Here is a 19,187-nt window from a genome sequence, read left to right on the forward strand (position 1 = left end):
GGAAACCCAAGGAGGGGTCGCTATGAGTCGGGTTTGACTCGACGGCACATAACAACAACAACAAGGCAGACCAAAAACCAAACCAAACTCACTGCCATCAAGTCAATTCTGACTCACAGTGACCCCCTTTGAGTTTCTAAGGTGGTAAATCTTTACGAAAGTAGATTGCTCAGTCTTCCTTCCATACTAACAAGGCAGATGTCTAGATTTACCTGAGGTCTCATCCCAACTAATTCCACTGAATGTTTGCTACAACCACTGGGTTATTTTTATCACTAGATGCTGAACCTCCCAGGAAAGATGGTACAGTGTTTCTCACAGGATGATCAAATTAGGCCTTAAATGTCAATACAGGAGAAGCCATGGTTCAGTTTCTCAAGATTCCTCATAGACTTTGCAGGGATAAGAAGTGAGGGTCACATAGTATTTGAGAATCTTATGACAGCGATGGAGCCACTTCCCTGACAAATGTGCATATACTGAAATTTGCACAAAATGAAACCACAGAGGTCCATAGAGCCCACTCAGAATATTCCTGCTTTATATCAACCCCTGAGCATCTCTGAGAGTGTTTGATCTAGGAACCCAAGATACAAAAATGATCTGAGAGGATTATCAAGTCTTTAAAAGCAGAAGAAAAAATTAAAGCTGTTTATCCGGGGGGGAAAAATAAAAATAAAGAGTGTAACTTGACATTGGTTTCACATTGAGGCTCTAATTGGTCCACAGAAAACAAACCAGTGCTCAGGTGAGCTTTCCTTACCCAACGATCTGCATATTACCTTCACAGTACTTCCTGTCTTGGCTTAAAGTATATCCCTCAGCACATGTGCACACATGGGATTTGGGGTCTTGCCCACACACACTGCCTCTGCAGGTTCCTTTCTTCAGTTTGCAAAGTTCCTGATCTAAAAGAGAAGATGATTTATTTGGAGTGCAGATATGTTTTGACAGGGAACAATCCTTGATCCCTTCATGGTTCTTAAGAAAGCTAATCTCCCTATGACCTCAGTAGTGGTATTATCTTTCATGGTGGTGACATCCTTCTAGAGTCAGACAACATTAACTCAGATTCTCTAGCATTATCCCATTTATTTATCTACTTGTATTGCTCCTGTAAAAGTTCTCAGAACAAGGGCACCCAAATTAGCAGGAGATGTCATTCCTTGTGTTCCAAACACTAAGCACAATTTAGTAGCTTTTTCATTCTGATCTACTTTTATTGTGGTAAAATATGTATCACAAAACATTTGCCTTTTTAACTATTTTATTTTAAGTGTACAATTCAGTGATGTTCATTTCATCCACTCTGTGTATAACTTTCACCAGTTTCCATTTACAAATGTTTTTCATGTCCCCAAATAGATACTTAGTAGCCTTTAAGTTCTAATTTCCCATTTACCCTCCATTTCTGATTTGTTGCTGTTGTTGTTATGTGCCATCGAGTCGGACCAGACTCATAGCGACCCCTCCTTGGGTTTCTGAGGCAGTATCAATATGGAAGTAGAGTGCCCCATCTTCCTTCCTTATTGATCAAGAAAAAAAAAAGCAAAAATTATAGAAATGAAATACCTGTTTAAGAAACCAAAAAGCCTCAAAGCCTCAAACCTAAGAGAAATATTTTCTTTAGTATTTATATGTCATTTCTATGTAATATTTAGCTATTTTTAGGATCCTTATTTAAAGAACAACACATTTGAGACTTAACATATACCATTCCCATATGTTAGCCCCAAATTTCTGGGTTTACTGCTGTCGTCATTCCATGTTTTATAAAATATCCCAGGATAAATAGTAAAATCTGCTCAGTGAAGAGGATGCTTATGTTGTATTGTTGTTGTTATGTGCCATCAAGTCAGTCTCAACTCATAGCGACCCCTCCTTGGGTTTCCGAGGCAGTATCACTACAGAAGTAGATTGCCCCATCTTCCTTCCGAGGAGTGGCTGGTGGGTTTGAACCGCCAGCCTTCTGGGTAGCAGTCAAGTGCCTTAGGGACTATGCTACCAGAGCTATTAGGTAAATATATTGAACCACAAAAGGCCAATTTGTTGTCTTTGTTTCACAGAGTCAGTGTCAAGAGCTAAACTGTTAACACACATAGCTCATTTTAAAAAATAAATAAGATTTTGTCTCTTTTTCTCCTTTAGTATCTTTTCTGACGTTTTCCCATTGGAACAATGACAGGACCTTTGTAAAACACAATGGGATAAAAGGAGTCCCTGGATGGCACAAATGGTTAAACACTCGACTACTAGTGAAAACGTTGGTGGTTTGAACCCACTCAGAGGTACTTCAGAAGATAGGCCTGCGAATCTGCTTCTGAAAAGTCACAGTCTTGGAAACCCTATGGAGCAGTTCTGCTGTACACACATGAGCATGAGGTCACCATGAGTCAGAATTTACTTGACGACAACTAACAAGTGGGGAATATCACCTGCAACCTAATTCCCTGCTTGGCTTTTACTTGAGTTTCCAGTCAATCTTAGAGTTAGAATGCAAACTGTCCGTATACTGCCCAAGCTACTGACGGTTTTAATGATAATCATTGACAGTATAAGTCACTCATTGATGATAAATATAAACAGGAAAGCAATCACTGTTCTCTGAATGGTTGTGCTCATGACGTGACCTGAATTCAGACACTAAACACTTTAAAAGGTCATTGTAGGAAGTGGCAAAACACAAAGGATTGAGGGTTATATTTTTATTTAATCTCCCTAATCTTCTGTTGATCTTTAGCTTCAAATAGGCTGAAGTAGAGCTCAGCACACAGCTGCTGACCTCAGGTAACACCCCTTCCCAGAAAATGCCAGTGGGGCTTAATTATCTCTGAGATCAAATTAAAGCTCCTAATCTCTAGAGTTTAATGTCCACCACAGACTGTACCCTCAGTAACTGCCTGACTCTAACACACAGGCACTCATGGACTTTACTACAGCCAAGTCAATCTACAGGTTTTACTCAGCCCAGTTTTGAAACATCACACATGGAATCCCCTATCTTGGCTTTTCTCCACTGATGATCTTTTCTCTACCTTGAATCTAGTGTGAGATTTAGCTCATCAACAAAGTCTTTTTGTTCCTTTTTATTTGAATCCATTCACCTTATCATTCTTGTAACTAACCAACACCCCTAATATCTGTCACATAACAATAAAAAAGTTTAATAGCACCTTATAAAGCATATACATTATCACATTTGAATTTTCCTAACAAGTCGCTGAGGTACGCAAAGGAAGCATAATCTTCCCATTGTGCAGAACAGGAAATAATGCCCTGTCAAGGAACACATAGCTAGTGAGAGGAAAATGTAAATCCACAGCTATATTCCTATTTCATTTGTTTATTTTCTTTCTCATTAGTGAGTTCTCTGAATGACTACCTCAGCTTCTTTACAGAGTTCCCTCACTACTAATAGGGCAGTGCATTCTTCTCTGTTCATGGAAATACAAGGAAGAAAATATAAGAATCTCTTACATTGGAATCCCTAATTACAGTTTTAGAATTCAGCTGCTTGGTGTCCTTATCCATCTAAAATCCTCTAAGAATCAGAAAATACACAAACAGCCTCTGAGTGGTAAAAAATAATTTTTTCTTTTTTTACTCTTGGAAGGACTTTTCAGGTCCACTCTCAATCTCTTCTTAGTTTTAGATCCATTTCTGACACGTTTGGCCAGCCCGCAGAGTGAGGATGGAAAATAAATACGAGGTATGTATACCTCCACTCCCATTATCACCACCCTCAACCCCACCCCCTGACACCCAAATGCCATTTGTAGCTACATGAGCTACATGATATGAATGTTCTTTCTTGTTGAGCTCAGTCGTAGCCCTAAGGTAGCATTCAAGGTCACCAATGTCAATTACTGGAAGACAACAGGTGAGTTGAACTTATTGGCCATCTTTTCCATGTAGGCTAGAAGCCTCAAATTAGGGCTCCTCTTGGTGAAAGATGTTATGATTTGAGCACCAAAATTATAATATCTGCAAAGAATATAAATATGTCAAGTATTTTTAAAACCCATGGGTTTATGAAGATGCTAAAAAAAAAAAAGTAAAGATCATCCCTGGAGGATTCTGGAATACCAACTCTTAATTCTGGAAACCAATAAATTAAGAGAGAAGATCAAACATTTAATTTACCTTTCCTATATAAACTATAGGAGCTCTGGTAGCACAGTGCCTAAGGCGCTTGACTGCTAACCAGGAGGCTGGCGGTTCAAATCCACCAGCCACTCCTCGGAAGGAAGGTTGGGCAATCCTACTTCCGTAGTGATACTGCCTTGGAAACCCAAGGAGGGGTCGCTGTGAGTCGGGGCCGACTCGACAGCACATAACAACAACAACATATAAACTATGAGAGCTCTGGTGGCATAGGGCCTAAGGTACTGACTGCTAACCAGAAGGCTGGCGGCTCAAACCCAAGAGCCACTCCTCAGAAGGAAGGTTGGGCAATCTACTTCCGTAGTGATACTGCCTCGGAAACCCAAGGAGGGGTCGCTATGAGTCAGAGATGACTCGATGGCACATAACAACAACAACATACAAACTATATATCAGGGAAATCATAGAGCTGATGTGGAAAAGCTCTTCTTCCAGTAAGAATTCTAACTAATAAACACATAAACCAAAAAAAAAAAAAGCACTGTTGCCAAGTCAAATCCGACTCATAGTGACCCCTCCTTGGGATTCTGAGGCGATACCACCACAGAAGTAGACTGCCCAACCTTCCTTCCAAGGAGTGGCTGGTGGGTTTGAACCACCAGCCTTCTGGTTAGCAGTCAAGTACCTTAAGCACTACACTACCAAAGCTCCTAATAAACACATAAGCAATGATAAAATTGGAATATCATCACTTTGAACATCAAGTGAAAAAGTGTACCTAAGCATTAACAATCAGTGGCTTCTAAAACCAATATGAAGGACTGATAGGAAACTTTATAATAGCTAGACCACAATGACAACACCTGATCTTATTGATTAATCTTAAATATCACAAAACAAATGAGAGCCAGGAACTACATGTCCTCTGATGTGGCATAATAGGAAGTATACAGAACCAATTCACAAACCAACTGCCATCCAGTCAATTCAGACTCATAGAGATCCTTTAGAACAGAGTAGCACTGCCTCATAGGGCTTCCATGGCTGTAAATCTTTACAGAAGCAGACTGCCTCATATTTCTCCTGCGGAGCAGCTTGTGAGTTCAACCCAGCTGTCTTTTGGATAGCAGTCAAATGTTTTAACCACTGTACCATCTATAGTACCACCTATATTCTTGGAAACAATAGCAAATCTGACTCTCAATAGGATTACACTACCAATTCATAAGAAATACTTAGCATAGAGAAACATGTTAAATGATACTATTTCCAGAATGTGGAAAACTCTACAGGACAATTGGTCTGGTTTCCTCAACAGACAAATGGCAAGAAAAAGTCTCAGATTAGAAAATAAAGAGAACCCTCAGCCAGGCAGGTGGAAGCCAGCCAGGAAAAAAAAAAAAATGCTGACAGCAAGTAGGAAGACAAAAGTAATAAAGAACAAATGTCGTTTCAAATGGCAGCCATTTGGTGCCAGAGCAAACCTTATTCTAAACCCAGATGTTTTGTTATCTAGTGCTTTTATAACAGATACAATATACTATGACTGAAACCAAAAAACAAACTCACTGCCGTCAAGTCGGATCCGACTCATTGCGACCCCTCCTTGGGTTTCCAAGGCAGTATCACTATAGAAGTAGACTACAGAAGTAGGTTGTCCAATCTTCCTTCCAAGGAGTGGCTGGTGGGTTTGAACCAACAGCCTTCTGGTTAGCAGTCAAATGCTTTAGACACTACGCCACTAGAGCTCCCATACTATGAGTTGTTGGCTTCAAAAGTTTATTTTCTTACAGTTATGGAAGATAAAAGTCCAAATTGAGATCTCAGCTGTGCTAATTCCTTCTATAAGCCTCTCTCTTAGTTACTGGCATCTGCAGGCCATCCCTGAAGTTCCTTTGCATTCCTTGCTGTTCCTTGGTGGCTGTCTTCCTGCCTGTGTGTCTCTGTGTCTATTCTGCTCTTTTTATAACTCAGAGGTAATTAGGTTTAGGGTCTATCCCTAACCCATACCATGTTCTGGTATGATGTCATCCAACATAACATAAAAACCTCTATTTCCAGACCAGTTCATATTTACAGGTGCAGGAGTTAGGATTGCCACATTTATTTTGGGGTGGAGTGGGGCACCATTCAATCCATAATAACAGCTTTACCACAAACTAGTCCTATGCTTGGTCACAGTGGCATGCTTCCTTGTAAATGTGACCCTAGTCATCAAGAAAGTGCCAATACTATCTAGAAATGATCTCAGGAATATAACAGTAATCTTAAATACCTAAGATATAGCAATCCATTTCATTAAAATTTCTATGAAAAAATAAAAAGCTTTGAGTGTTAAAATTGATAATATAAAGTTTATTTTAAAAAAAATACCCATCTATCTGCATGATCCTTTTCTAGACGTTTCCAAATAACCAAAGTTTTACAGTAATCTATTCTAGGCAGACACTCTAGCAAGGGCATAATCAAAAGGAATCAGAGTATCACCTGGGTAGTTTTCGCTGCACTAATCATTTCAGTAAGCAGGTGGAGGCAATTATACTTCATAAACTCGCAGAATTAAAGAAATTCAGCAATGCTTTTGAGTGTGAAATGAATGGTAAGTATTTTACAGTGTTGAATAGTAGGTTGCTTCATTTTCCAAAGACTGTTTCTCTGAAAATCTCTTAAGCCTAAAACTGGAATCTACGTTTAAAGAATACAGACAAAAGTTAATATGTTTTGGTCTTTTATAAAATACTATCTGTGGGCAGTAAATTACCATATTTTTACACAAATAAAACACACTATACATTTTTGCAAAAACCATGAAATCACTCTCCAGTGCATTATTTTCATAAATATGCAATACCAATATTTTTCACATGTTGCTGACTTCAATTTCCATTTTCTTCTCTGTCCAACAGATTTAATGTTACCAGGATAAAACTGATCTCATGGAAACTTCATTTAAGGTCAGTATTTTCCTAAACCAAGACAGCCTTTGCATCTCCACCTTCATCACTGCAATTCTGCTGGGACACAATCCCACCCTGTGCAAAGCTGTTGCAGATGGTTTCAGGAGTTACTTTCACCCAAGCAGAAGCCACCCATTAGCTGCCTTTTGTAAACATCACCCACTTCAGTTGTCCTGATGGTATGTATGAACTCTTGACTCCCAGATTGCATCCATTCTTTTTCATCCAGTGATCCGGAAGTTCCTGGCCTACAGTCTTTTTGAGGTGCTCTTTGAATTCTTCTGTTTAGCTCTTTTATCTTGTCATTTCTTCCATTTGCTTTAGTTACTCTCCATTCAAGGGCAAGTTTCAGAGTCTCTTCTGACACCCATTTTGGTCTTGTCTTCCTTTCTTGTATTTTTAATAACCTTTTGCTTTCTTCATGAATGATGTTCTTGACATCATCCCACAATTCATCTGGTTTTCTGTCATTGGTATTCAATGCATCAAATCTATTCTTCAAATGGTCCCTAAATTCAGGCGGGATATAATAAAGGTCATGTTTTGGCTCTCTTGGACTTGTTTTAGTTGTCTTCAGCTTCAACTTGAACTTGCATATGAGCAATTGATGGTCTGTTACACAGTCGGCTCCTCCTCTTGTTTTGGCTGAAGATAATTGAGCTTCTCCATCAACTCTTTCCACAGATGTAGTCTATCAGATTCCTACGTATTCCATCTGTTGAGGTCCACATTTATAGTCATCATTTATGTTACTGGAAAAAGGATTTACAATGAATAAGTCATTGGTCTTGCAAAATTCTATCATTCAGTCTCTACTGACATTTCTATCACCAAGGCCATATTTTCCAACTACTGGTGATTCTTCTTTGTTTCCAACTTTTGCATTCCAATCACCAATAATAATCAATACATCTTGATTGCATGTTTTGTCAATTTCAGACTGCAGACATTAGTGAAAATCTTCAATTTCCTCATCTTTGGCTTTGGTGGTTGGTGCATAAATTTGAATAATAGTAGTATTAACTGGTCTTCCTTGTAGGTGTGTGTATGTTGTCCTATCACTGACAGCATTGTAGTTCAGGATCAATCTTGAAACATTTTTTATGACATAAATGCCACACCATTCCTCTTCAATTTGTCATTCCCAGCATAGCAAATCATATGATTGTCTGATTCAAAATGGCCAAAACCAGTCTATTTCAGCTCATTAATGCCAAGGATATCCATCTTCATGTGTTCCATTTCATTTTTGACAACTTTCAATTTTCCTAGATTCATACTTTGTACTTTCCATGTTCTGATTTTAATGGCTGTTTGCAGCTGTTTCTTCTCATTTTAAGTCATGCCACATCAGCAAATGGAGGTCCTGAAAGCTTTATTTCATCCATGTCATTAAGGTCCACTCTAACACTTCCCCAGTCATATTTTGAGTGCCTTTCAACCTGAGGGGCTCATCTTCTGCCACTGTATTGGACAATGTTTCAGGGCTGTTGATAAAGTTTTCCAGTAATATATCAGACAGTGTTTCACGGCTATTCATAAGGTTTTCACTGGCCAATACTTGGAGAAGTGTTTGGCCCCTTTGTTCTTTCCAGTCTGTCTTAGTTTGGAAGCTCTGCTGAAACCTGTCCACCATGAGTGACCCTGTAGGTATTGAAATACCAGTGGGATAGCCTTCAGCCTCACAGCAACATGCAAGCCAGCACAGTATGACAAACTGGTAGACGAGTGGTGGATTTCAACTTTTAGCAATCCCATTGGGTTTCCAAGGCAGTAAATCTTTATAGAAGTAGATTGCCCCATCTTTCTTCCTCAAAGTGGCTGGTGAATTTGAACCTCCAACCTTCTAGTTAGCAGTCAAATGTTTTAGGCACTGCATCACCAGAACTTCTTAATAAGATATAAGTACACCATGAAATCAGTAGACCTAACATAACTTAATGATTTTTCTTAAGCTAATCTGATAAGGTTTCATATTCAACTGTTATGCCCGGAGTGATCATGTATCAGTTTTGTTGTGTTCACTCCTCCAATTAAGAGCCAGAGTCAGAAGATGACTGTGATAATTATGTTAATACAGATTGAATAGATATTCTTCTGATAGCTACTTGATGCCATTTATGCGTATGCAGGCTTCACTTTGCTTATACTTCCAATTGACAGGAAATTATTTATAGACAGGCTTCTGTAGATTCAAAGTTTCAATTGATGTCTCAAAAGTAACAGGGATGCAATTATCAACTTAAATTAATTGAAAAAACACAGTTTCAAATGTTTATTTTCTAATTATCAGGGTACTAACAAACTCAATTTATGACTTCTTGACCTTTATTATACAAATATGATCAAAAATAACACTTTTGATCTATTGAATGAAGGTGAATGACACTGAAATTCACTTCTGAAACTGTCATAAGACACGCTTGGTAATGGATGGGCACACTATGCTAGAACTTTTTAACATAATTTCATCATTCCCATGCATGATATGTTTGTGTACATTATTTATTATTATTTACATGGGTGCACTATTTGCAGAAAACAGGGTAGTTGCAATTTGCAAAATCTCCAGAAGCTGAGCCTGAAAATATTGTCTTTGGCATTCTATATAAAGAAATCCCCACACTGGCTTAGAGATTCATATAATAGTGCAGGTGTCAGAAAAGCACTATTGCCTAATAAGTTTAATCATCCCATCAAACATGTAAGATCAATTCTGTGTTTTCAGAGAGCCAGGAGAAAAGAGAGAGAGTGTGTGTGTGTGTGTGTGTGTGTGTGAGGGAAAGAGAGAGAGAAGATTTTCTGAAACTGAAAACACTTAAAAAGAAAGAGAAATATGATTTTGACCCCATGATCTGTGCACTGAAAAGTTTAACCAATAGGAAACTGGATAGAAGATGGTATGCTTAATTACAGGTTTCCCAAAAACAATTAAGAAAATCTAAGATACAACATGAGAGGTAACAGTGAAAGTATAGTCAAGGAGGCAGCATAGTCTCAATCTGCTTAGGTTCAAATCCCGATTCCACCACACGATGACCTTGAACAAGCTAATGTGACATCTCTAAACCTTAGCTTTTTAACCTATAAAATGGTATAAATAATCACACTGAATTTATAGGGTTGTTGTGTTAAATGAGATTATCTAGGCAAAGCCAACATCAAGTAATTCTGTACATAATCCATAAACATAACCGTTTTTAGTATTATTTAGGAGTTGCTGGTTGGTGCAAATAGTCAGTGTGCATGGCAGCTAACCAAAAGGCTGGCAACCGAGAGGCATCTCAGAAGAAAGTGTGTCCATTCCCTGGAGAAGGATGTCATGCTTGGTAGGGTGGAGAGTCAACAAAAGAGGGGGAGGCCTTCAACGAGATGGATTGACACGGTGGCTGCAATGATGGGCTCAAGTATAACAGGGATTGTGGGGCTGGCGCGGGATCGGGCATTGTTTCGTTCTGCTGTGTATGGGGTCGCTATGAGTCAGAAACGACTCGACGGCACTTAACAACAACAACAACAACCTTTGTTTTTGTTTTAACTTTTTTTATTGTGGTTTGGTGAAAATTTACAGAGCAAATTTATTTTCCTGTCAACAACTCATACACATTCTGTTTTGTGACATTCCCTGCAATCCCCACAATGCAACAGTACTCTTCCCACTTCCTCCCTGCACCCACTGCTTCCTCTCCTACCTTCCTAGCTCTCAAAAAAAAAAAAAAAAAAAAAACTCCCTGCCATTGATTCCATTCCAACTAATAGTGACCTCCATTGGGTTTCCAAGGTTGTAAATCTTTACCAAAGCAGACTGCCCATTCTTTCTTCCATGGAGTACTTGATAGGTTCAAAATACTGACCTTTTGCTTAGCAGCCAAATACGTTAACCACTACACCACCAGAGATCCTTTTCCTAGTACTATTCCTGGGAAAACACTGCCCTCTTTATCTTGTATGGTTGATTGCTCTAATGAGTGCGTCATCATCCTCGTCGTCGTCGTCGTCGTCCTCGTCGTTGTTGTTACCCTTCCAGTATCACTGTTCACCTTATAGGCCTGTCTATTATAGTTTGGCTGAAAGTTGAGCCACAGGGGTTGAGTTCAGTTCCCTTCCTGAAGGGTGTCTGAGGGCCATAAATAATCTCAGAGATTCCATCAGAAGAAGGCTGCATTTGAAAGCAGACATTTGGGACTGACTGGAGTCAATCATTTTACTAGCATTCATTCATTTTACTATCATTTCTGGTCTGAAATGGCACAATTCCTTCTGGCATTGCATTTATACTAAAGTGGGAAAGAGGTTTTAAAAGAAAGCAAATCTGTTGGTTGCCAGGGGTGGGAGGGAAGGGGAAGGAACATTGCAAAAAAAAAAAAAAAAAATGCATTGACCCATGTCACTTTAGTTTTGTGTATTTCACTATACATAAATTATATTTCAATGAAATTCATTAAAAAAAAAGAAGAAAGCAAATAAATATGTTACTATACTTTGTGATAAGTCCAATAATGGGTGTACTGAGAGAAAAATAGGAGATGATGGGTATACATTGATGGGATGATCAATGAAGGCCTATCTGAAAACATGACATTTAAACTCAGAACCAAAAAAAATTCCAGGCAGAAAGAAGTGCAAAAGCCTAAAGGCATGAAAAAGTCCAGTTTGTTAATTGCAGGACTTGTGTTAGATCTCAGCAAGGGAGAGGTTAGAAGAAAGCTAAATCAGATTGGTCAAACCTTAATAGGTTTGATTTTTACCAGAATAAATTTTGGTCTAAATGCAAAGGAAAGGATTTTAAGCAGGAGAATGACTAGATCTAATTTATTATTTAAAGGCCAGAAGGGAAAATAGAAAGACCAGTTGAATGATGTACTGATTAATTTTATGTGTCAGTTTGGCTAGGCTATGGTGACCGATTGCTGAAACAGTAGTGTGTTATGAAATAGTTACATGTGATTAAGTCAGTTGGACTTACATACAACAGATTACCCTCCATAACATGGGTGAGTCTCATCCAATCAGTTGAACGTCTTAAGAGCAAAAAAGTCATTTTCCCTAGGGAGTACTCTGCCTCCAGACTATAAATAGTTATATTGCCAGAATTCCACAATTCTCTTCTTTCTCTGTCACCTGACCTATGGATTTTTTTATACAAACTTCAGGAATTTCCTACAGATGTTGAACTTGCCAATGCCCCCACAATCACATGAGCTGGCTCCTTAACATAAGTATCTCTAGATAGATAGATAGATATACATATCTATATCTATATATATATATATATCTTATCTATCTCTCTGACTGGTTCTGTTTCTCTAGAGAATGCTTAGACTAAGTGGCTAAGTGGCTACTGCAATAGGCCAAGCAAGAAATGCTGGTGTTAGGACTATGATAGTGGCAGAACAGGAGAAAGGTGAACATTTGAGATATGTTTAGGAGGTAAAATAGAAAGAATTTGGCAATAGATTGGAAATTAGAGGGAGGCAGTGAGGGAAATCCAGGATGACTGCTAAGTGTCTGACATGAGCAGGTGGGCAGGTGGGGACCATGTTCCAGGCCCTGATCGAGGTGAAAGATGACTCACCAGACTCCCCAGCATCGCCCTTTGCCTTGGGCTGTACAAGTGGATGCACTACTTTAATTTGACCAGGTGGTGCAAAGGATGGATTTAGGTTCATTTTAACCATAACCTTCCCAGTATGTTTGTTGGCTATCCAAATTGCCTTCTCTTTCGAGGTTGAATAGAAGATACGATCACCAAAAAGAGATATTGCAAACAAACAGTGCCTAAAAAATAACAAAGGGTGGGGAGGAATACAGAGAATGGCAGGACATTTGTTCCTTGGCTTATTAAAATTTCACTTCAATTTTTGTTTGATTTTAATCACCAAAGTTTTCAATTGTTTTTCATTTAGAAATATATATTAAATTGTATTTATGTAGTTACAATCTGAACTAATAGAATATAATGTCTGACTCCAAATTCATTGTCTCAGTCCCTCTGCTAGTCATCATATTAATTGGAAGAAAGTAAAACAGGATGAGGAAGAGGATTTCTTGTTTAGTGAATTTCTCATTGACCAATACCCTCCCCCATGGCTACAAGCTAGAGAGTCAGTTACTGACAAGATAGCAAATAAAATCAAAGAGAGATGTTTTATAAAATATATAAGGCATAGTTATTCCAAAAATTATAACTACTCCCAACATATGCCTGATATCCTGCTAATTATTTTTATTTGCATTGATTCATTTAATTCCCACAATAATCCCAAGAAACAGGTACTATTTTTTTCCCACATGAAAGAAAACTAAGTATAAGAGATGTTACCCAAAGTCACTCATCTAATAAATGTTAAATCTGGGACTTAAACCACTATACCAGTTTGTTTGACAAAAGTTAAACTAATTTATCATGTAAGACTCAAATGACAATTGTTTATTTCACACCAAAAGCAAAACTTACTGTGAAAGATGTTTGATAAGATGAACAGAACCTCCATCATAATCACAGAAACCAATATGAGAATGTCTTCCTTTTTCACTGTGCTGAATCCAAAAGAGTAGTTTATTAAGGACATCCAGTGATACAGCTGTTATTTTCCCTGGTGTCTCCAGCAGAATTTTTGAGTCTGCACCATTGAGATCAGCTCTGTGAAGGCTACCACCCACCTCTGAAGACCAAAATATAAACCTGAGGACAAACATATTACATAGATACACAATTGAGTGGTTGGTCACTTAAATGGTTGCCTTTGTCAGTGTTTCGGCAGCCTCTATCTCTCTGCACAGGACCAGTTTGATTATTTTGAATGAAAATTCAATTCAATTCTTTATGATCCCTCATTTTGGGGGCAAGATCAAAGCTAAATGAATCAAGACAATCCCTGCCTTCACAGAGGTTCTCACTGACAGAGTTCGAGCAATAATTAAATACACAAAAATGAAAAAATATATAAGATTGATAGAGATTAGTGACAAAGGAAAGATACAATAATCAAATCTGGTGGGGAATCATGGCAACAGTAATCACACCCAGTTGGGAATCAGGAATGCCTTAAGGGTAACTTCAAATCTGATATACATTTTGAAGGATGTACAGGTTTTCACAGGTAGAGATAGAGGAGATGAATTTTCCAGGGGAGAATAGAGGTTTAAGAAACAATGCTAGACTGAAAAATATTGAATAGTTCATTCTAGTCATGACCAAAAGTAACTGAAGAAAAGCAGTACAAATTATAAATGAAAGAAAGTGTGGTATCTTGTGCACAGAGCCTAGGATGCCTAGATAAGAAGTTGGCAAAAGTTACTGAGGAGTATGACTTTATCAGAACTGTGTGTCTGAAAATTAATGTAGCAAGAAGCAACCTTAAATAGGCAACCTGAAGTGGCACAAATAGTTACGTGCTTGACTACTAACCAAACGGTTGGTGGTTGAAACTCAACCAGAGGCAACTCTGAAGAAAGGCCTAGTGGTCAACTTCTGAATAGCCACAGTTTTGAAAACGTTACATGGTAGGTGTACTCTGCACACATGGGCCTGCCATGAGTTGGAATCAACTCAACATCAGTGAGTTTGCTTTTTTTGTTGTTGTTGTTGTTGTCGTTTATGACGGACTAAAGTGGAGAGAGAGAAGACGGAAAATAAGTCATACTAAAAAAGGAAAGGAGCTTTTGATACATGGTCCATTGGTGCAAAAGTCAAGGAGAGGTGGAGAGCCAAGCAACAGAACTCATTCCTTGTAATTTCAAGTTGGTTGTTATTATATGTTGCCAAGTAGTTTCTGAATCATAGGATCCTATAGGACAGAGTAGAACTGCTCCATAGCATTTCCTAAGCTATAATATTTATGGGAATTAGCTCTGGTGGTGTAGTGGGTAAGGCATTTGGCTGCTAACCAGAAGGTCAGCAGTTCAAATCACTAGCTGCTTCATGGGAGAAAGATCAGGCAATCTACTTCTGGAAAGATTTACAGCTTTGGAAACCCAATGGGGGTCTCTATGAGTCGGAATTAACTTGATGGCAAAAAAACAAAACAAAACACCAAACTTACTGCTGTTGAGTCAATTCAACTCATAGGGACCCCTCCTTGGGTTTCTGAGGTGGCATCTCTACAGAAGTAGATTGCCCAATCTTCCCTCCGAGGAGTAGCTGGTGGGTTTGAACCTCCAGCCTTCTGGTTAGCAGTCAAATGTCTTAGGCACTATGCCACCAGAGTTCCCAACTTGATGGCAGTGGGTAATATTTATGGGAGCAGGCCACCAGGTCTTTTCTCCCACTGAACACCTGGTAGCTTCAGACCACTGACATTTCTATTTTGGTTAGCAGCTGAGCACTTAACCATTGCATCACCAGGGCTCCTGATTTCAAATTAGACAGAGAATTATGCTTCTATAGCAGGAAACCATGGTGGTTAGAAGTAGCCTGCTTTCATTCAGATCCAGGTTAACTGTTCTGTTGAAAATAATGATATTTGTCTGTAAAAGAGGGCCTTGACGTCAATGAGCAGAAAGATCCCTTTGAGCGCAAAATGTTATCATCTATGACACTTCATCAGATTTTGCAATATATTTCAATGTTTGAAAACAGCAGAATTTACCTTTCTACTGGATCAACTGCTACATTTTCAGGATTATTTAAGCCATTTAAGAGAACCTGGGGATTGTTTCCTTTCATATCAGTTACTGTAATGACTCCTTCTTGTTGGTTTGACCAAATAATTTCTTCATTTATCCAATTTATTGCCATTCCTGAAACACTTTTCTCTATATTGCTCAATCTCTGTAAAATCAAATTTCAAAATGAAGTTATTAATATTTTCCCATTCACGTCAAAATTGTTTTATTCTTATGTATAAAAATCCTATTCTTTTTAACTATTTGTCATTTTTATATATTCCCAAAATTATCTAAATGATACAATAGTCACAGATAATGGTACTAATTGTTTTAAGTCAAAAATATGTTATCACTCCCAAATGAATGTTTCCAGGCATAGTATTTATATCATATTTTTGAAATTGAAGATTATCCTATACATTGAAATTAGGTGATCACTATAACATATTAATAATTTTAACTATAGTAACAGCAGAATTTAGATTAAAAAGACAGTTTATTCCACTCCATTATCTAATGAAATTATTTCCAGATTCTTACAGAACCCAGTGTTAAGCTTTGCCAAATTCTGGCAATATTTCCTTGGAGTTTGTGCACAGAGCTATGAAGCAGGTGAATTTCTTTCTTCTTCTGGTCCCTCCTCCTCTATCATGCCCTGTCCCTTCTACAGACCCTCAGTGCCATCAAACTATATTGGAATAACAGGGCTTCTCTTTATGCCCTTTGAGCAGTGTTTCCCTTCTCCCTTATGATAAAAACAACCTGTTATCTCCTAATTCTAGCTGCGGGTGAGTAAACTGATGTTCCCACAGTGCTCCACTGGTTCAAACCAGTTCAGTCACAGCCAAAGCAGCAAAATCAGAATACACATAAATTTGTAAAATGTGAATGTACTGGAAGGATAACCAGAATAGGAAAAATTTGGGGTCAAAGCCCTGCAATGGGAGACTCAGAAAAAGGCAAAGGAGCCCTTTCAGGAGCCTGATGCAGGAGATTGGATTATTATTGCCAGGACTGTGAAGAATGACACACAATCTAAGTGACATGGTTGGCCACCATCTTTGAGCAAGGCATTGTTATTTCTGACTCTGCTGGTCAAGAGATTGGGTTGCTATACAATACACACACTGCCCTTGTTTTCTAAGAGGGAGATTAAATTTCTAGCAGGGCACTGACCCATAATTTTTCCCATTCTGGTTATCTTTCCAGTACACTCACATTTTACGAATTCAGGTCTGTTCTGGTTTCACTTCATAGGCCATGACTGAACTGGGAAGAGCTTGTTCAAAGCTCTGCTTTCCTGGGAATATGGGGGGTGGAAAAGTCCTGACTTGTAGGGTTGCAGATTTGCAATGGTGTAAATAGTCCTATGGTTGCTGATTTCAAGTGACCTATGTGACATCACTAGGAGCTCTGGTAGCATAGTGCCTAAGGCACTTGACTGCTAACCAGAAGGCTGGTGGTTCAAACCCACCAGCCACTCCTTGGAAGGAAGATTGGGCAATCTACTTCCGTAGTGATACTGCCTCGGAAACCCAAGGAGGGGTCTCTATGAGTCAGGTCCGCCTCGATGGCAAACAACAACAACAACAACATGTAACATCACTAAGAAGCCCTGATGGTGCAGTAGTTAAGCATTTGACTGCTAACCAAAAGGATGGAGGTTTAAACCCACCTGCTGCCCCATGGGAGAAAGATGTGGCAGTTTGCTTCCGTAAGGATTTACAGGGTTGCAAACTCTGTGGAGCAGTTTTACTCTGTCATACTGAGTTACTATGAGTCAGTATTCCACTGCACAGTAATTGGTTTGGTGTTTTGGCATGTGACATCACTTAGGACCCCTGGTGGTACAGTGACTAAGCACTCAGGTGCTAACCAGTAGGTTAGCAGTTCAAAACCACCAACTGCTCCAGTCCACTTCTACAAGATTATAGCCTGTTCTACTCTGTCCTGTGGGGTTGCTATGAGTCAGAATCTACTAAACAGCAAAGAATTTTTTTGTGAGACGTCACTAGTTCTGGAGTTGGGTAGAAGTCAGGCAATTGATTCTCATGGTACTGCAAGCTGGTGGTAGCACACCACTGTCTGCACTATTATTAAGTCTCATATAAATTAATCTAGCCAAACCATTTTACCAACTGTTAATTTACCAAGGTAAATGTTGTTATGAGTTGCCTGGAGTTGATTCCAACTCTTGGCCATCCCACCGCTCACCCAAGTAAATGATTTGCATTTTAATAATTGCTCTTTATAAAAAATACATTAGTCCAAAGGATAGAGTATAATGGTGCACTTCTAGGCATTATGCCTATATATCCTCACCTAATAATGTAATATAAATTCACAACTACTTGACTTTTTTCCTGTTCAATGACAGAAAATCCTCCAGATTCTTAGACTCCAGGTTTTGAAACTATTTTACAGATGGCTGGAGGATAATGAGTAGCCATCCTTGTTAGTGAGATTAGCAAGTATTAGAGATGTGATAAAACAGATTAGCACCAAATTGAAGCTTTTAAGCATAACTGGAAGGAGAAAGCTTTGGTTGGGGGGAAAAAAAAAAAAAAAAAACAGTGGGCACTTTGTTGGAAAGAAATGCTTCAGGTTCTCCAATCACATGATCTCTGTAATCTATCTCTCAAGAATTGAGAGCACATTCCTCTGGGGACTCATTTAATGGTTCTACCAGTTAAAAGGGAGCTCTGATGGCTTAGTACCTAAGGCATTTGACCGCTAAGCAGCAGGCTGGTGCTTCAAACCCACCAGCCACTCCTCGGAAGGAAGATTGGGCATTCTACTTCCATAGTGATACGCCTCAGAAACCCAAGGAGGGGTCACTATGAACTATGAGTCAAATCAACTCCACGGCACTGAGTTTACTAGTTAAAGAGAAAGATGAAAGATCTTTTTTACTTGCTTTAAGTAAAACGCTTTATATCTGTCATCTGCCTTACAACCCCCCTCTAGTGCAAGCACCTTGACAATTAAAAGAAAAAAAGAGTTCCTTTCTAAACCTCAGGTGCCAAAACCTGACAGTGATTTTATACACTTAACAGAAAGTTTCTCGAGCTCAACACTGTTGACAATTTGAGCCAAATAAGTCTTTGTTGTGGGGCTGTCCTATGCATTACAGGATGGTTAGTTAGCAGCTAATCTGGCCAGTTGTGACAACCAAATATGCTTTCAAATGTTGCCAAATATCCCCTAGGGGGTAAAATTACTCCCAATTGAAAAACATGGGGTAGAAAATAATTATGCAAATAACCTGTTTAAAGCATAATCAGTAATCTGGCTTCACAAATACAGATATTGTCAAAATCAATTTCACATCCTCACTTTTCACCTTTTAAGAGCTACTGAATTGTAGTGCCATATTCATAAGCTTGTTCAATAACATAATAGTAGAGATGTGGATTAAATACGTATCTACATATGCCAAACACACATTTGGATTGTAATGTAATTTTCATTTATCTCTACATCAAGAATTCACAATATCAAATTTCTCAGCCTTTA

The 19,187-nt window shown here is 38.6% G+C and overlaps 1 protein-coding gene across 1 annotated transcript in view; it reads right to left on the minus strand.

Annotated features, from left to right (window-relative positions):
* Nucleotides 1-19,187, minus strand: part of EGF (epidermal growth factor) — a 174,550-nt gene that overhangs the window by 113,360 nt on the left and 42,003 nt on the right. The window contains 4 exon segments of the mRNA XM_007940782.1: nt 783-908; nt 12,637-12,839; nt 13,519-13,746; nt 15,653-15,834. Of these exon segments, the coding sequence (XP_007938973.1) occupies nt 783-908; nt 12,637-12,839; nt 13,519-13,746; nt 15,653-15,834 (739 nt within the window).

The sequence above is a fragment of the Orycteropus afer genome, unplaced genomic scaffold (genome assembly GCF_000298275.1).
Source record: "Orycteropus afer afer isolate SDZICR_OR568_19922 unplaced genomic scaffold, OryAfe1.0 scaffold00071, whole genome shotgun sequence".
Lineage (NCBI taxonomy): Eukaryota > Metazoa > Chordata > Mammalia > Tubulidentata > Orycteropodidae > Orycteropus > Orycteropus afer.